The 18,575-nt window shown below is 33.8% G+C and overlaps 1 protein-coding gene across 1 annotated transcript; it reads right to left on the bottom strand.

Moving 5' to 3' along the window:
- Positions 1-6,426: 6,426 nt before the first annotated feature.
- On the bottom strand, positions 6,427-18,567 carry LOC132556599 (negative elongation factor D-like). The gene is made up of 16 exons (XM_060221026.1): positions 18,471-18,567; positions 17,103-17,215; positions 16,443-16,552; positions 16,149-16,258; positions 15,432-15,539; positions 14,977-15,129; positions 14,617-14,747; positions 14,117-14,237; positions 13,941-14,007; positions 12,934-13,046; positions 12,310-12,446; positions 11,944-12,058; positions 11,128-11,223; positions 9,147-9,287; positions 8,063-8,192; positions 6,427-7,835 (listed from the first exon to the last, which is right to left on the bottom strand). The coding sequence occupies exons 1-16, from the start codon at positions 18,519-18,521 to the stop codon at positions 7,807-7,809; spliced, it is 1,725 nt and encodes a 574-aa protein (XP_060077009.1). The 5' UTR covers positions 18,522-18,567; the 3' UTR covers positions 6,427-7,806.
- Between the last annotated feature and the right edge of the window lie 8 nt (positions 18,568-18,575).

The following is an 18,575-nucleotide window of genomic DNA, read 5'->3' as shown; positions in this document are numbered from 1 at the left end:
AGCTTGTTGCTTTGAAAAACTTTCTTACTTGGAAAGGAAAAAAAAATTGAAGTAACGAAATTTACGACAATGGTGAAAAAAACAGTTATGAAGGCTTTAGTTTTGTTTCCAAATGCTTTATGATTGGAAAGTTAAGTAAATGTTCTAAACAGATTTACTGAGCAATTCTTGGTAATTGACTGTGGGAACTGACCGAGATATGAACTTTGTACTCAAATTGTTGATTGATAAAAGGGTCTGCTTGTAGATTAGGGGTCAGATAATAAATGTTGGTTGTTGGGTCTGTAATTCATTTATTTATGTGTGATGAGGTTGTTGAAGGTCACATGTGCTGTGGTCATGTGTGTAGACTGTGAGTTTGGAACTGATGTGAGAAGTGTCTTGTCTCTTCCATTCCATAATCTAAAACCAGTTATTATGTACTATATTTAGTGGGGAAAGTAGGTATACACCACAGACCTTGCTCAAAATTTGTAAATAATAGTAAAATAGAATTCTTGATCTCATACCTATTTTCGAAACAGATATTTATAAATCGTCTGAGTTTTTTTTTTTGTTCAAACTGCTTTCATCTGGTACATAAATGAGAAATCAAGATCAACTGTATACCCTCAGTAGCTGATATCTGCTTTGGGCCATTCCAGTAAACCCATAACCCATCGAAGTACTCGATGTGTTTTGTGAAAGGGTACCACTCATAGAATTTAATTGATAACTTTCTTTGAAGTAATAAAATGAAAATCAAACAATGGATAGAAGCAATTTATTTTGGAGTCTTGGGGTCAGGTAGATGTTTTACTGTCCTAACTAAATCATGGCTATTCCAGAACTTGAAACATAAGGCAGGGATGTAGAATTATGATGTATAGGGGTAATGTATAGGGTAAGGTCTGAAGTGAGCCCAAGGAAGAATATCATTATGAATGGTGAGGGTGGTTATCAATCCCCATTTATTTATTTCAAGAATATACCTCCAAAAGTATTTTATGGCAGAGCTTTGAAATTTTTAAAGAAAACCCCATTTGTGCCAAACCCGTTTTGCAGGAGTTCTGTAAAATGATTCCATCAAAAGTAGCTGCAAGTCATTGTGTATGTGAATGTGTATGTGGCGTGTTATTTGGTGTTTCATTAGAGAAAGGTGTGACCCCAAACAGCAGACCTAGGAATGTGAAACTTTTAAGTTAGACAGCAACAAGAATGCAATCAAAAGTGATGTATCAGTATCATTGGAATTATTGGTGCGTCACCTGACTTGGGGTGAGAAGAGAAACGGGAAATCATTAATTAGTATCACTGTAAATTTGTGACATTAATGGGAAGTGGATTAGATGTTCATGTGACACTTTTTGTTTAAGCAGGAAAGGGCAGTGCCTAACCCCTGCAAGGCAGCAGTCAACCATGACCTTTGGTGACCTTAACACCATATGGCCTTGGTTTGACCTTTAAACTTACACTGACCTTTGTGTCAGACATTTTTGTGTAACAGTAATCATTGGACTGAGATATGTATTTCAGTCACCATACAAAAAACTTTATGCTGAATATACTTTGTCATTCTGTAATCATACCCAAGCTTATCATTACTTGTCACTTTTTCTTACAAAGCAGGGCTTCACATTGTGGTCTATAGTTTTCTAGCTAGTATCATGTTTGGATGTCCTGTTGTCATATCTACAAAACACTTGTTGGTATGTTTAATCACAGGACCTTGCAATATTGGCCTCATAACACTGTTTTTGTTATAAAGATATATTTATTTTATTATTCCTGCTAAAAGGCTTTATTTTTCTTGAACATTTTTAATCACTATTGAAGTTTTCAGATCATCAATGTGAATTTGAGAACTGAGTGTATGTACTGACACTTTTAGTGCATTTTCTCCAGAGTACTTTACAGACTTTCATCACCAGTCAAATATCTAAGCTCATATAATGCAAATCAATTGTATCAAAATAATTTCAAACCTGAAAGAAGAGTTTGTTTACTGTTTGCTATGATGAAATTAGAGGATTTTTTTTTATTCCATTCATTATACTAAGATTTATTTCTTATATTATTTGAATTTTTTTTCTACCAGCAGGGAAATACAGTTATTGTTGGTGTTATTTTTTTCATTATTTCCAGCAGAAAAAATGTATCATAAATCTATATTTTCCCCCAGTGAATAAGCAAAGTGGCAATAGAAGACAGACTATATCTTGAGAAATTATGTTGATATTGAACAAATCACAAGTCTAATTGACAGTAATCTCCTCTTTATTGAGAATAGAAATGAGAACAGACTATGGTTTGAAAGTGACTGAAATACCCCTACATGTAATTAGTGTACTTTTTTGGTCAGCGCTTTATATTATTTCACTACTCTCCATTTTGGTCTATGCTTGAGGTTACTTCAAAACATTTATGTAACCTTTGACCTAAGCATTGTTTCAGTCACAGTTTATTGACATTTGTCCTTTAACACAAAGAAAACCTTAATCATATAATCAGAGTTACATAGTGATTGCTAACATGCATCACAGGTAGAGGTATAATAACTGTAAATTGAATCACAGCTATCTTGTGATTAGTAACATCTAATGGTAGAGTTATAATAACTGTAAATTGAATCACAGCTATCTTGTGTTTAGTAACATCTAATGGTAGAGTTATAATAACTGTAAATTGAATCACAGCTATCTTGTGATTAGTAACATCTAATGGTAGAGTTATAATAACTGTAAATTGAATCACAGCTATCTTGTGTTTAGTAACATCTAATGGTAGAGTTATAATAACTGTAAATTGAATCACAGCTATCTTGTGATTAGTAACATCTGATGGTAGAGATATAATAACTGTAAATTGAATCACAGCTATCTTGTGTTAAGTAACATCTAATGGTAGAGATATAACTGTAAGGTGAATCACATCTGTCTTGTGTACGGTAACATCTAATGATTATTATTCTGTTATAGTCTAGACACATCTCTCCTAGTTCTTTGAAGACATATTTAGCAGTTCTAGAATAAGTATCTTTTCTTTTCCTGGGAAACACTAGATCAATCTCAACATAGAGAGGTTGATTTTTAACAGAAAAAGTCTTTTCAATGGTCATATTATAGTGACCAGAAATATGACTTTCCAGATGTACCCAGATTATCATTATAACACAAAGTAATGAAGGCTCTGTAAATTTGTACAATACATATTTTTAGTGTTGTATATTTCATGACTTTGAACAAAAATACAACAACCAACATGATGTTTGAGTAAGACAGGCCACTCATCAGCATCATTGAAAAGTTTTGTGGCACATGCATTAGTGTCACTGACTTGTTTATAGTTTCCTTGTCATACCTCAGGACTTCCATTGAACTGATTGTGTCTATGCATTCACAGCATATTCATTCTGAAGATATCTACCATAAGTTAGGTCCAGAAAAATAGTGTCTGTTAAAACTTGATCATGATGATCAGTTGAATTACCACAAACTCATTATCTTTCTTGTATTTTGCATCGTAAGTGTTGATTGTTTTTTTACTTGAATGTTGTACACTTTAGCTAATTATCCAGGTCAATCTTAAGAGTTTCCCTTGGACCATGTTGGTAATTTTAATTTCATATTTGCCCTACGGTAGAGTAGACTGTTTGATTATGAAAATTGGGTCATAAATCTTGATTGTGTTCAGGTCCATCCTTGTAACATCACACATTCAATCACTGACAGCGATACCAACAGCCAAACAAAATGTAACCGCTATAGTGTTCAAGTGCTATTAAACAAGTCAACCTGTATCATCACCAGTTATCTTCTCTTTTGTAATCCATATGATAGAATCTCTGTAGTGTTTTAACCATTATTGGGATGTTACTGTAAGACTGCAAGTAAGTCTTCAATTTCTGGACAGTATTTGGCTCTGTCCCTACTATTAAGCTTGACCTGTTTGTTTCTACCTCATTTTCTTGGTAGTACTAACACATATGCAAATTCCCTTGGCTTTCCTTTGTAATTTACTAGAATTTGTATTCTTATATGGTAAAATTTTTAATTTTCTTATATTGAAACATTTTTGTTGTAGTGTATATGTACTTACATAGCAGTGTTCAGTTTGGTACAGATCATGATTGGCAACATTACTTGTGTATCATTTCAATGATTAACTTTGATTATGATATGTGTATAAATATTCATATAATGATATTAAAGGATGGAAGTACAATAATGTAGATTCAATAATCTGGACCAGAATCTAAGCTATGATTAGTGTTAATTCAATGCATTAGAAGTACTTTATCAAGATGATTATGAAAACGTTTTCTGAAAAAGCTAAGGAGACTTTAATAGTTCAACGTGTGCTGTATACAACTTAGTCTGGTGTTCATGTTTTTGCTTGCCAGGACCAATTTCTGAACCATTGCAGAGTTCATGGTCATTTACCAGAACTAGTCAATACATTAATATCCTTGATCCAGGGTCAAAGGTCGCCCTTCAAGATTTAGCTTGTATCTGTGGAGATGTGTGCTCCTATAGCCTTCATAAAATATAGGTATGGTTACCATTTCAGGTCCATATCTGTAGTTCAAGGTCAAAGGTCACACTTGACATTACTTAGGTAGATGCATGTATATTACTAAGATAGATACCTGCATCTCCAGTCACTAAGAATACATGATACTTCATGATATTTGCCACCTTAAAAGCACTCCAGGCTACTCCAGTAAAACATCTACCATGTATCCCAATTGTGGACTAAAAGTTTTGTGAAGAGGAACCACACAAAAATTTGAAAATTAGCTTAGCCATGGAATTCAGTGATTAATTTTTTCTAGACCTGGTATCAAGTTCATGTTTTACTGGAATAGCCCTGAAGATGATGGTGAAAAACATCTAGATCTTACCAAAGGTCACAGTGAAATGGTATGTAAGCCTTATATAAGGTTTTACTGAAGGTATGTTAAAGTTTGTTGATGTTGTTTACCAGTTAAACTGAAGAACTCCAGTATAAGGTAAGCATGCCTTGTTTCATGTCCATTTTAGAGGGTCAGAAACTTACAGCATATTGTCTGGGTATCCATTTTATAAGTAAATTTATGAAACTAGTCTAAAAAATTTTATTTGAGCAAGTCTTGAGCAAGCTGAAGTTAAAAAAATTACGACATGTTTTATTAATCACCTATCAAACGGAAGCAAATCTGAGATCTTTGTTATCACATGATCAATTTTACAATCAAATATGGTAGACAATTTTTACATCAAACTTTAATTCATTCCCTCTCTGTATCTTTGATTTCCATTGTCACATCACAATGCTATCAGAATGTGTGACATTTCATTTTATAAAGTGATGTCAGAATAAGCTATTTTACACCTGTGTAATACGCAAACATATGACATGGATATATTCATTGAATACTAATCATGTGATAAAAGATGATAAGGATCTGTATATTTACCACTGGTTACAGCAAAGATATCTGCTATGTTCACTGAAGGTGCTTAAAATCATATCAGTATGTTGTATTCGGAATTTTGACAAAGTTCACAATAATACATGTTTGCGATACAAACGATAAATTCACATGATTACAGGTGAATGGTCAATGTTCTCTGCTCAGTTTCCATATTTGACCGATGAACTGAGTGTCCAGTGTTTTTTGATGTACAAATGTCAGTGTCAAACTGGTATCATGTATATGTATAGAGATTTTCAATAAGATTGTGTTGATTTAGGCTTCTATTTAGAAAAAAAAATTTGGTATGGAAAATCAAGGTATTGCTAACTTAGGAAAATTGTTTGCTTAAAGTGCTATAAGATACAGAAGTGTTGTTTTTATATATAGCTAGATTTATCACAGGAGCAGTTGTTGTGTCCTTGCTCTATCATATTTCTGATGTTTTTATATTTTTAATTGTCTGTGTTAACTATCAGCAGCAAAACCAACACAACACACCCTGTAGACTTCAATCTTCTCATTCATTGTTGTTTATTAGAACAGTATTGTTGCCAGGGAAATTCTTTCCATATGCAGTTAATGTTACTCAGTTGTATCAATAAGGAGTTTGATATATTGTTTGTTAGTTTTTACATTAGTTCAGATCTCCAGTACTGTTGTAGAGTTTATTTCAGGCCAAATCGTTTAAATCTCTACACTTTCCAGTTTGATAACAATTAATCAGAATGAAATAATTATATTTTGCATCATGATTTCATGAAAGGAAATTTTATTTTGAAAATATGAAGTCAAGAATCTTGGAGAATGTGTGCCAAGCACACTGGTATATTTTAACTGAGCAGTTATAGAGGCAGATAGTTCAGAAGGCGTGTTATGTAACTGGTGTCTCTGTGGATGTATTGTAGGTAAAGGATTGAATTCTACATTTATTTATAAGATTTGTACCTCAGCCACATGTCCAGTATGTGTTAAAATAACACAAGTCCATATATATAAGTAGTTTTACTTGTTTTATTTGTAAATAGAAATGTACTAATTATGTACAGTTACTGGTGAAGTTTCGTAGAAACCTGTTTATGTGTCGTATGACTCATTATCTCTATGGCAATACTTGTTGTGGGTGTTAAGTTAAGGCAAGATTTGTACAATCTTACCATTCATTACTCTGTGAGATAAAAATCATCCATAACTTTTTATAGATATTTATGAGTTTAGTTTATTTCCCAACCCTGGGAATATATCAAAAATATTTGATTACATAATTTCATAATGAATTAAAAAGAAGAAATATTGTGAAATGAACTTCTTGTTATTTTTCCAACATGGTGCCTTTATTTCTACCCTGGAAGCAGTATATGCTTTGCTATGACATAGTACTCGTTTGTTTTCCCACAGCGTATTATTATAAGTATACTGGGATCAAGTTGTCAGTAGACATGTTTTTGTGATCCTTAATGGTCCATCATCATCATTGATGAGTTCATAGATAGGTAGGATTAATACATTTACTTCAATAAACCTGATGGCAAATACCAGGCCCTGGTTTTACGAATAATAGAAAGAAAAAAACTACCTAATGCTAAATACTTCACATCTACAATAAAATGTGAATTACTTGTTATATTTTCTAACTAAACGTATTTACTGAACTCCAAATTCTGATGAATACTATATAATTTAGGGAAATTAAACATAGACAATGATATCATGGAAACAGGCACTACAGTATCTGACAATGAAAGAGAAAAATAAATGAACTTTGAGATAATAACAAGCCTGAATGGTACCTTACACACACGACATTCATGAACTTCAAGCAACATTTTTTGTCATGTTGATATTTTTGTTGTCCTGTTTGAGAGCATTTCTAGGAAGTTTTCAATCCTGCTATCTGGTCACAGAAAAATCTTCACCTAGTACCTTAATTGGTGTACATTGCTATTTCACAGCAGTGGTGTATGGAAGCATGTCCTATACTGATGAACAGATTGGATAAGGTTCTTCACACCTGATCACATTCTAGTACAGGTATTCACAATCCATGAAATTCAGACCACCTTCATCCAAAATACTGATTGAAAGTGTTCAGATTGCAGTGTTCATACCATGTGGATACTATACCACTTGGCATGCTGTTGATTGGACCACTCCTCCAGCTGACACCAGGTCATACCAAAGACCTGCTTTGGTAGAAGGAATGTATTGCTCCAGTCCAGATTTCTGGTCCACAGTAGAGATCTTTCTCTATTCCAATAAACAGAGTTCATCTTGCTGCGATTTCCTCTGGCTGGAGGACTTATTTCCTCTGGGTGGACTTATTCTTGACATTTTTGGTTGTCTGCATTGATGTTGAAATGTCAGGATTCCCCTCATATGTATGATGACATTTTACAATGGCCTGTAGGATAAACATAAATTTTATTGTCCTCAAAAGACAAATTTTAGAGGAAGACTTGATTGCTGGGGCAGCGACAAACTACATACAAGCATGTAAACAAATGTAACATGGCTTTCTTAGGATAGGAACAATAATGAACCAATTACATATACTATACATTCTTATGGCATTTATGTGCTGATGTAATGATCTATGATGACCTCTGAACATTTACACTGAGAATTTACCTATGAACTCTGACACAGGATCACTACCGTCTTCAGTCCTGATGGAGCCTGTGATGGCCTTGTTCTCTATTAATGGGAGGAATAACTGGACAAACTCTGGTGTGTACGGAGGAGCAATAATATCTAGGATCTGAAACAATAAATCCACTGGTGAGTCAGTTAGTTTTGCTAACAAGACATGTCTACTTGGTGACAATAAACCTAGACTTATTTGAAACTTTCAATAGTCTCAGGTGAAGAGGTGAGGATTATGAATATTTCTCCTACTTCGGAAGGAACCAATAATAATGACATAAGATGGAGATCCTAGAAGGATCTTAATGCCAACCATTGCTTGATCTTTTTTTTCCCACTTTTTTTGTTTTACTCTTAATTATATGAAATTAGAAAATGTCTCTTTGATAAAGATTGAAAAATTATAGAGTGATAAAAACTTTTAACTGTCAAATGCATGCCATTTTTTTCCTGATCAACCCAAAATCAAAAGAGCAATTACCAGCTTTCATAGTCAAATTCAAGATAGCTTCTATCAGCCATTTTGCTTTCTGACTAGTTCCAAAATCTAAACGGCACAACTAAGGACCAGGTACTTGATAAGAAATAGTGAAGATAAATTTAACTGTCAAATAATAGATGACTGCCTGTCAGTCATTTTATTTTTCTAATCAAGACAGCACACCTAGGGACCTAGTGGAACCTAAATATGAAATTTGAGAAAGATTCATCCTTTACTTCTCAAGAAATAGCAATAACAATATTTCATTGTCAAAATCCAAGATCTTAATCCTTTCAGCCAATTTGTACTTCATAAGTAAACAGCAATTCCGAGTATTGTTTATTGGACATTGGACAGACGAACAATGAACCATCATCATATGACCAATTGATCTGATGATGGCTATGGTCTTTTAATATCTAATTGTAGGTCTATGCCTGGTTACCAGTCACAGCTAGCACAATAACATCAGATAATATATAAGCCAACAATGGCCTCTTATATTATAGGATTATTCTACCACATGGCTTTCAATTTCCTTTTCATGAAAGTGGAAATATATATGTTTAAGCAAGATGAAGTGCTCACCTCTGTGACAAAATGTCGTACTAAAGAGATGTCAGTGTCCGGTTTGTCAACACAGTTCTTGACATAGGTGACTACAGGCAGAACAAATCCTCGACTGAATAGATGAACCATCCTATCTAGGACTGTCTTTTTTAGTTCCAACTGAAATAGGACATCAGACATTATTCAGAGATCATACACAAAACCAGGCAATGTCAGTTATAGATACAATTTTCTGTCAGATATCATACACACAACCATGTAATGTCTGTTATCATACACACAACCATGTAATGTCAGTTATCATACACACAACCATGTAATGTCTGTTATCATACACACAACCATGTAATGTCAGTTATCATACACACAACCAGGTCATGTCAGTTATACACACAACCATGTAATGTCAGTTATACACACAACCATGTAATGTCAGTTATACACACAACCATGTAATGTCAGTTATCATACACACAACTATGTAATGTCAGTTATACACACAACCATGTAATGTCAGTTATACACACAACCATGTAATGTCAGTTATCATACACACAACCATGTAATGTCAGTTATACACACAACCATGTAATGTCAGTTATACACACAACCATGTAATGTCAGTTATCATACACACAACTATGTAATGTCAGTTATCATACACACAACCATGTAATGTCTGTTATCATACACACAACCATGTAATGTCAGTTATCATACACACAACCATGTAATGTCAGTTATCATACACACAACCATGTAATGTCAGTTATACACACAACCATGTAATGTCTGTTATCATACACACAACTATGTAATGTCTGTTATTATACACACAACCATGTAATGTCAGTTATCATACACACAACCAGGTCATGTCAGTTATCATACACACAACCATGTAATGTCAGTTATACACACAACCATGTAATGTCAGTTATCATACACACAACTATGTAATGTCAGTTATCATACACACAACCATGTAATGTCTGTTATTATACACACAACCAGGTCATGTCAGATATCATACACACAACCAGGCTATGTCAGTTATCATACACACAACCAGGTAATGTCAGTTATACACACAACCATGTAATGTCAGTTATCATACACACAACTATGTAATGTCAGTTATCATACACACAACCATGTAATGTCAGTTATACACACAACCATGTAATGTCAGTTATCATACACACAACTATGTAATGTCAGTTATCATACACACAACCATGTAATGTCTGTTATTATACACACAACCAGGTCATGTCAGTTATCATACACACAACCAGGTTATGTCAGTTATCATACACACAAATATGTAATGTCAGTTATCATACACACAACCATGTAATGTCAGTTATCATACACACAACCAGGTAATGTCAGATATCATACACACAACCATGTAATGTCAGTTATCATACACACAACCAGGTTATGTCAGTTATCATACACACAAATATGTAATGTCAGTTATCATACACACAACCATGTAATGTCTGTTATTATACACACAACCAGGTCATGTCAGTTATCATACACACAACCAGGTTATGTCAGTTATCATACACACAAATATGTAATGTCAGATATCATACACACAACCAGGTTATGTCAGTTATCATACACACAACCATGTAATGTCAGTTATCATACACACAACCAGGTAATGTCAGATATCATACACACAACCATGTAATGTCAGTTATCATACACACAACCATGTAATGTCTGTTATTATACACACAACCAGGTCATGTCAGTTATCATACACACAAAACCATGTAATGTCAGTTATCATACACACAACCATGTAATGTCAGTTATCATACACACAACCATGTAATGTCAGTTATAGATAAAATCATCTGTTAGAGAGCATACACACTCACAATCAGGTAGTGTCAGAAACAGATACAATTATCTGCCAAATTCATATGCACAACCAAGTAATGTCTGTAATTACATTGTCACACTCACTAAGACTTACCCTGACTAAAACATCAAGCTCCTCAAACTGTGACTCAAACAGTTTCACTAGAAGTTCCAGGGCTTTCAGGTGCAGCAGGTGATGGTTGGTAACAATCTACAACACAACCATGTCAGTTCATCAGAAAAAAAAAACAGTAGTGATTTGAAAATCTATAACCCTGACTATTCTGCTTTACACAGAATATGATGATGCTGATTTCATGGAGTGAACAAAAAGGTTCAAGTATGTAAACTGTTGACCTACCCTCTTTAACATTTCATAAACAGAAATGAATTTGCAATGGAATTATACTATAGAAGTACATGTTAAGTATGGTATAGTATAGCATATTGGATTCTGGTTAATACGCAAGGAACAGGTTTGCAGATGATGTTTACCTAACATATAAATAAAATTGCTCTAGAAATGACAGCTCTTTTTGTCACTTAATTTAAAGGAATTAAATCGAAAGAAGAAACATTATTAGATTCCATCTACGATTTCTGTTGTGACTGACAATGGATACTGACAGTAATTTCAACAGTTTCACCATGTGAAGATAATGCTGTTAATACTCTTTGAATCAATGTTACATCTTTAGGGACATATATATCAAACATCACTACTTATCAGGTAAATTACATCAAACTGATTTCAATATTTGTACCAAAACTTCAGGTGATGTTGATTCAGAGGCAAATTCTAATGTTAATTCCAATAACCTAAATCCTGAATAGTAATGTATACTGAATCATTGTGACACATCACTGTCTCATACCTAATACCTACAACACAAGTGTACAAACAGCATATCAAGTCTTCCTCACTACTCACCTCGTCAATGAGTACAAGATGAAGGGGTGTGTGGTCCGTGTTCAGCTTGAAGTAACTGGTGTCCGTTACAGTGTAATCCACCCACTTGAGTACTCCAAATGCTATCACAGGAAATCTGTCACATGACATAAATACATCCAATAATACTAACCAATGCTATCAAAAAAATCTGTCACATGACATAAATATCTCCAATAATACTAACAAATGCTATCACAGGAAATCTGTCACATGACATAAATATATCCCATAATACTAACCAATGCTATCAAAAGAAATCTGTCACATGATATAAACACATCCTGTAATACCAACAAATTATCACTGAGATAACAGAGCTTTATAAGCTTTATATTAACAACTCACTTTATGTTTAAGAAGAGAGTAGAAACATCAGCTATAAGTTCAGAAGAGCTTTTGTTCTCTGCACACAAAGCCTGTACTTTTTCTAATGCTTGTGTAGTCGGCTTCAGCTCACCTCGGTCAATGTTCTTTCTCTGACCCTGAAATCACAAACTTAATCATAAATTTTGATGATGAAAGTTCTATTTAACTTAGCCAGGTCAATATTCAGTCTCAATGAATGAAAACTTGGTCATGAATTCTTGATGGTTTATATGAAAGTTTAACTGAGAGGAATCTTATCTTTAATTTCATGAAAATATTTCAGTATTTCTTTCAAATCAAGTCTATTTGCTGCAGCTGATCAGTATGTAAAATCTGGATATATTGAATGGACAACCTACATGTTTCATGTCAAGAAAAAACAAGATAAGAAGCTCGGTATTTTTGTTCAACCATCACCATGTAACAGTCCATTTAGGATATTTCTTAATCATTTTTTTTACAGATTACTCTACAGATTTGATACTTTTGTGGGATGTCACTTTTTACACTGATTTCTATGTCAGGGCTGGTTATGCATTGACTAATAAGGTTACCATAATATTAAGTCATTTCCAGCCATAATAGGGACAGACAGAGAATTACCTTCTTGTAGGTCTCCACCACACTGGCAGCATAGGCCAAAACATACACATACTTGGCCTTGTGTTCAGGGTTGATGCGTGATGATGGGCGAAATAATGCTTCAATGAGAAGATCTGATGGAAAAACAGAAAATCGTAGATCTATTTAGAAATGGAAGAAATGGTAATGTTTTACTAGTTGTCTGATATCATTACTGTACTTTTCTTGTTCAAGCACAGAGGGCTACTTGAACTTCTTCCCCAAAAGTCAGAGGGTGGGTTTATTACAGGACAATGGTAATGATTTGCAATTACACTAAACAACAATACATACAGGTCGGCTCATTAGCTGGTGAATATATCAAATTACTTACTCTATTGCCTTAGAGAAATCTTCAACGAAATGGAAAATATTGCTATACACTACCACATAATTAACCCCTTATCTTCAGAAGGAAGTCAGAATAGCTGTACTGTCTTAGTAATCAGATTTGAAACAATAGCTGTACTGTCTTAGTAATCAGATTTGAAACGATAGCTGTACTGTCTTAGTAATCAGATTTGATACAATAGCTGTACTGTCTTCGTAATCAGATTTGAAACAATAGCTGTACTGTCTTAGTAATCAGATTTGAAACGATAGCTGTACTGTCTTCGTAATCAGATTTGAAATCAGATTTGAAACAATAGCTGTACTGTCTTAGTAATCAGATTTGAAACGATAGCTGTACTGTCTTCGTAATCAGATTTGAAGCAATAGCTGTACTGTCTTCGTAATCAGATTTGAAACAATAGCTGTACTGTCTTAGTAATCAGATTTGAAACGATAGCTGTACTGTCTTAGTAATCAGATTTAAAACAATAGCTGTACTGTCTTAGTAATCAGATTTGAAGCAATAGCTGTACTGTCTCAGTAATCGTATTTGAAACAATAGCCATATTGTTTGTAGTATTCAGATATAGAAAATATTCAAATATGAAGGTTCTGAACTTACAGAAAAACAGACAAATATAAAAAGCAAAGCTTACCTAGAAAAGCTGGAACCCTAATGAGGTCAACAGGAGGTGGGTTCATCTCCGAGTACATATTGAAGAGCTGTTTGATGAACAAAATTTTGTAAAGATAAATCAACCACTCATAAAAAAATTGTGTTATGGAAAAAGTTAAGGTAAAAGAATGTTAAAATTTCAAGAAACATACTCACAATAGAGATATCTGCTGGATTTAGGGCATGTCGTGACAACATAGAGGAAAGGGCTGAGCATGCTCGTGGGTAGGCTGCTGCTCCGCTGAGGGCTAGGGTGATAGGTGTCACATCAAGGCCTCTAGTTACAAAAAGATCAGTCCTTTTATCTCCATCAAAGAAAATGTAGGTAGAATACTATTTATCTTTTTGTATCAAATTTTTATACAAGTAAATTCATATATCATCTCCAAGATGACAGTTACAAAGCAAACTCTACACAGTACATTCCTGTAGATAACACGGTAAGGTACTGTCCAGTTGTAGAATATAATCACTACAGGCAAAATATAATGAAATAAGACACTGATTTATTGAAAAATGAGTGTGTAATAAAATGTATTGTAAAACAGACATGCAGAATAGCAATTTTCTATACCAACTTGGATTAAGATACAGAAGAGTAAATAATGAATTAAACACTATCATATATCTGTTTGATAAATGCATATCATACTAACCGGTCCTTGGCTCCATTCTGTAATTCCTGACACAATCTACGAATGTTGGACCCCCCACGAGGTTCATTAGCCAAGATGTGCATCAACACCTGGCTATAAAGGTAGGTATGTTCTCCGTGACAAACCATTTTCTGAGGAAAAGCAATTAACATCATTATTGATGGCTGAAAAACTTATCTATCATCTTTTCTTTCCAGGTACATAGATTTTTTTTGATTGTTTTGTTTTTGGTGACAGAATGCCATGATAAACTTGACTGAATACATATCTTATCAGAATTACCTTTAAAATGAGCTAATATATCATGCACTCAACGGATTGTTAAGAATTATGCAGCATCTATTAATTTTTAGGACTTACTGTAAACTCTGGGAGGTTTTTCTTGACAGCCTCCTCACCTCCTTCTAATAAACTGGTGATTGATGTTCTTAACACACGAGAAAAAACTTCAATTTGATGACAAGCTGTTGACACTGAGGTTATCTCCCCCTGGTAGCCAGCATCTGAGATCAGCTAAACATGAATGAACAGCATATTAACAAAACCTTGTGTAATTCTTAAAATTAAAAAAAAAAATCTTACAGATATTCAAACTTGTCCATTAAAGTAAGCATATTTGCAATAAATGTTCCTGTACTCATCAGTAAGGCAGCAGCTGTCTTTTTGAAAATATATATCCAGTACCTTGTCAGAGTATTTATTTTAACAATTTCAAGTATATTTTTTCATACAATTTCAGTTTGAATCTAGGTCAACACTACATATAATGATATATAAATAAGAACACCTTCAGTTTGATAACATTTTAAACACACCTTTACTGTGAAGTTCAACATGAGACAATCTGGATAGTCCTCAGCCAATTTATAGAAAAGTTCTCTCCAAGTAGGGAATTCTATCATCTCTGCAAGCCATGATGGTGTCTATAAAATACACAACATGTGGCTGCATTTGATGAACAACACATTTTGAATAACTACTGGTATGTTATAATCTGTATTGCTCTGATTTTATAATATAGTCTCTCATTCAACTTCCTACTGCCTAAAATCATCATTCTAGGCCTTTTAGTTATTTGAAGAAGTTGTTTGAGATGATAAGACAAATGACAGTGAGACAAGGTCATTCATTTGCAAACTTTAAAGCCATTCAGTTCAGCATGCTTCTGGCCTATTATAAAGACCATGGACTATTTGATTATTGAGAGGAGCTATTTAAAGGGAAAATGTGATGAAAATGGAGGACAAATGAACAGACAGCATATCACTTTGTAGGAAAGTTCACTTTCCCTTCTAACAAGAGAACTAAATCAAAACAAAAGGTTAGATTTCAAAATTGTTATTAAATTGACTTTGAGATTCAAAATTGAATGGAGATTTTCAATTATTTCACCATCATGTATTTTATCATGTCAACTGGCCTATCATGAAATGTCACAAATGCTACATTTGTACAGGAAGCATGTTCACAGTTCATTCTAAAACAAGGATGTTGACCATTATAATCGAAGTAGGAAAGTGGTTTTTTTTTACCTCTCCTTCATCTGTGAAAATAGAATCTGCCTTTTTGGGATCAAAGTGTTTCAGGATCATAGCCTTGAGATGATTTTCTACCATTTCCTGTACAACTTTGATGTCTACACCTACAAGTAAGAAAAAAACACACTTAAAATTCAGATTTCACTGAATGTCTTTTGTTTCATTATTTCTCAGCAGTTGAAAACTCAAATCAGTACCTTTATCAAGTTACTTATTCAGTAAGTACATTTTTCATAACACTTTATTTGAAGACATTGTAACTGTTAGTGAAATTATCTGAACACACACCAGCCTGTATAAGCCATTCAGCCAGAAGATTAACAGTCTGAGCTACAGCTGTGTAATTCTCAGATAACATCTCTACAACCTTTTCCGGGGAGCCACCTGCCTGTAGAAACCTGGCATAAAGAAACATTAACTTAATTTAGTGCAGAAATGTGGACAATTCAAAAAATAAAACTGTATCAGACTGCATTGTCTCCATTACTCTTTCCAAGTTCTTTATCTTGTTGATTCACTTACTGATAACTTTGGTGTTATCATGTGTTTCGAGTTAATGCCATATTGCATTCCAGATTTGAAATTAATCTGCGGCATGAAACAGTTATTATTGAAAGATTTTTTATGCATTACAAGTTTGAAGACATTGCAAGATTCTCTTCCATTTGAACTTGGCACCCAAATACATATAGGTAGTGAAGATTCATGTTTGAAATTTAGTACACGGTATAAAAAGTTATGGAGGGAACAGTAATACTTAATAACTAGAATTGATTACATAAGATGTGCCAATATCATTCCAAGTTTATATATACCTTCTATATGCACAAATTTATCACTTGTTTTTTGTTAATCTCTGTTACAGAGATGGGATTAAATGAACAACACTTTTTCTCTTTTGTAATACCAGGTACTTTTCTACCAGACTATGGCTGGACTTTCAGTCACCTTTTCAAAAACTGAAAAACACCGGGTTCCATGATGAAATCTTTAGACTCAAAAGCTGTAATGCATTCTTGATGGATAGCCATAGTTTCTTCTTCATCTTCTAAATCTGGTGACTGGGAAAAGGAAGATGAACAGCAAATTAAAGGTGCATTAATTGACCTGGTATCTGAGTAAATTTTAGCACCACATAAAACAAGTAAATACAATGTCAGGGTTTTCCATAATTTTGTTAGTAGTAGGCTGTGTAGTGAAAGTAGGCGACTGTGCAGTCGTGTACAGAACATTATTACGGAACTGGATTGGTGTTGGCGGCCAAATGATCGAAGTAGCCGGTCAAATTGGCCGGCAACCGGCTCTTATGGAAAACCCAGAATGTAATATAATTTGGTTAGTATATTATGTTTGTAATAAATAATACACTTCAGGGCATAATAAAGTAGATTATGATGAAAAGCAGATTATGACATATGCCCCTGCCAGCATACAGAGAGATGTTTTGGTTTTGGTTTTTTAATTATTTTGAAATGCTGTCAGCTTTTTAAGAGGTGAACTCCTGAGTTTTAAGTAACTACACTTAACCAAAGCTTACTTAAAGGTGTTTTTGTGCAAGCAATACTGCTGCAGATCTTTTTTCCCCAAATATTTCCATATGTAACTTAGGCAGCTTTTGCATCAACAAGCTGAAAGGGGCTGTGGGTGGTATGGAATTATTTCACTATCAATGAATACACCTGAATGCGATGTTGGAAATTTTATTTATAAAAATGAAAACACAGGTGCTTCGGAATTTCTTAAATATCTTTATTCTATACAGTATATAACATTTTTGGGAAATGCAAATGTCTGAAAAGTAATGGTATTCAGACAGGTTGGACCAATGAAACTGTATGTGCTGCAGGTTCCGTTATCCAAACGGTTCCAACCACTTCCTCGAAAGCGAGTGGAGTTTCTTGATTTGTTTTTAAAGTCCAAGGGCATTAACTCTGTTTCTTGATTGTTTTTTTTTATGGCCAAGGGCAATTACTGTGACCAATATGTTGATTGTTACAAAAATATGACGTTTAACTTGCTTTTATCATATCTTAACTATAAACTACACTCAAATATCAATTTAGTTTCCCATTTAACGTTTTTATTTCTGAGAAAATTAGCAAAAACTGATCAACCAATTAAAAAAATTCAAAGTTCAAGGGCAATAACTCTGGATAAATAAGTTCAGTTACACCAAATTTTAAATGATCATGCTCCAGGAGATGTAGATGACTTTTTTTCGGTCCACATTAACAAAAGTGCTAGTGACAGTGGCACTTTCAGATTTGAACAGTGACCAGTTGAAATATGTAAACGAAGAAAAAATATATACTGTACCTCTCCACCTGCTTCATCCCACATGTTATCGTCATCATCGTAGTCAGCCATCTTATTTTGTTGTCAATAACAACCCTTTGATGTTTTAACGATATCAACTCTCCT

This window comes from Ylistrum balloti, unplaced genomic scaffold, assembly GCF_031769215.1.
Source record: "Ylistrum balloti isolate Yb309-2 unplaced genomic scaffold, AGI_CSIRO_Ybal_v1 Utg370580, whole genome shotgun sequence".
NCBI classification, from domain to species: domain Eukaryota; kingdom Metazoa; phylum Mollusca; class Bivalvia; order Pectinida; family Pectinidae; genus Ylistrum; species Ylistrum balloti.
Note: the sequence above shows the minus strand (reverse complement) of the source record. Positions and strands in the feature narration are given on the sequence as shown.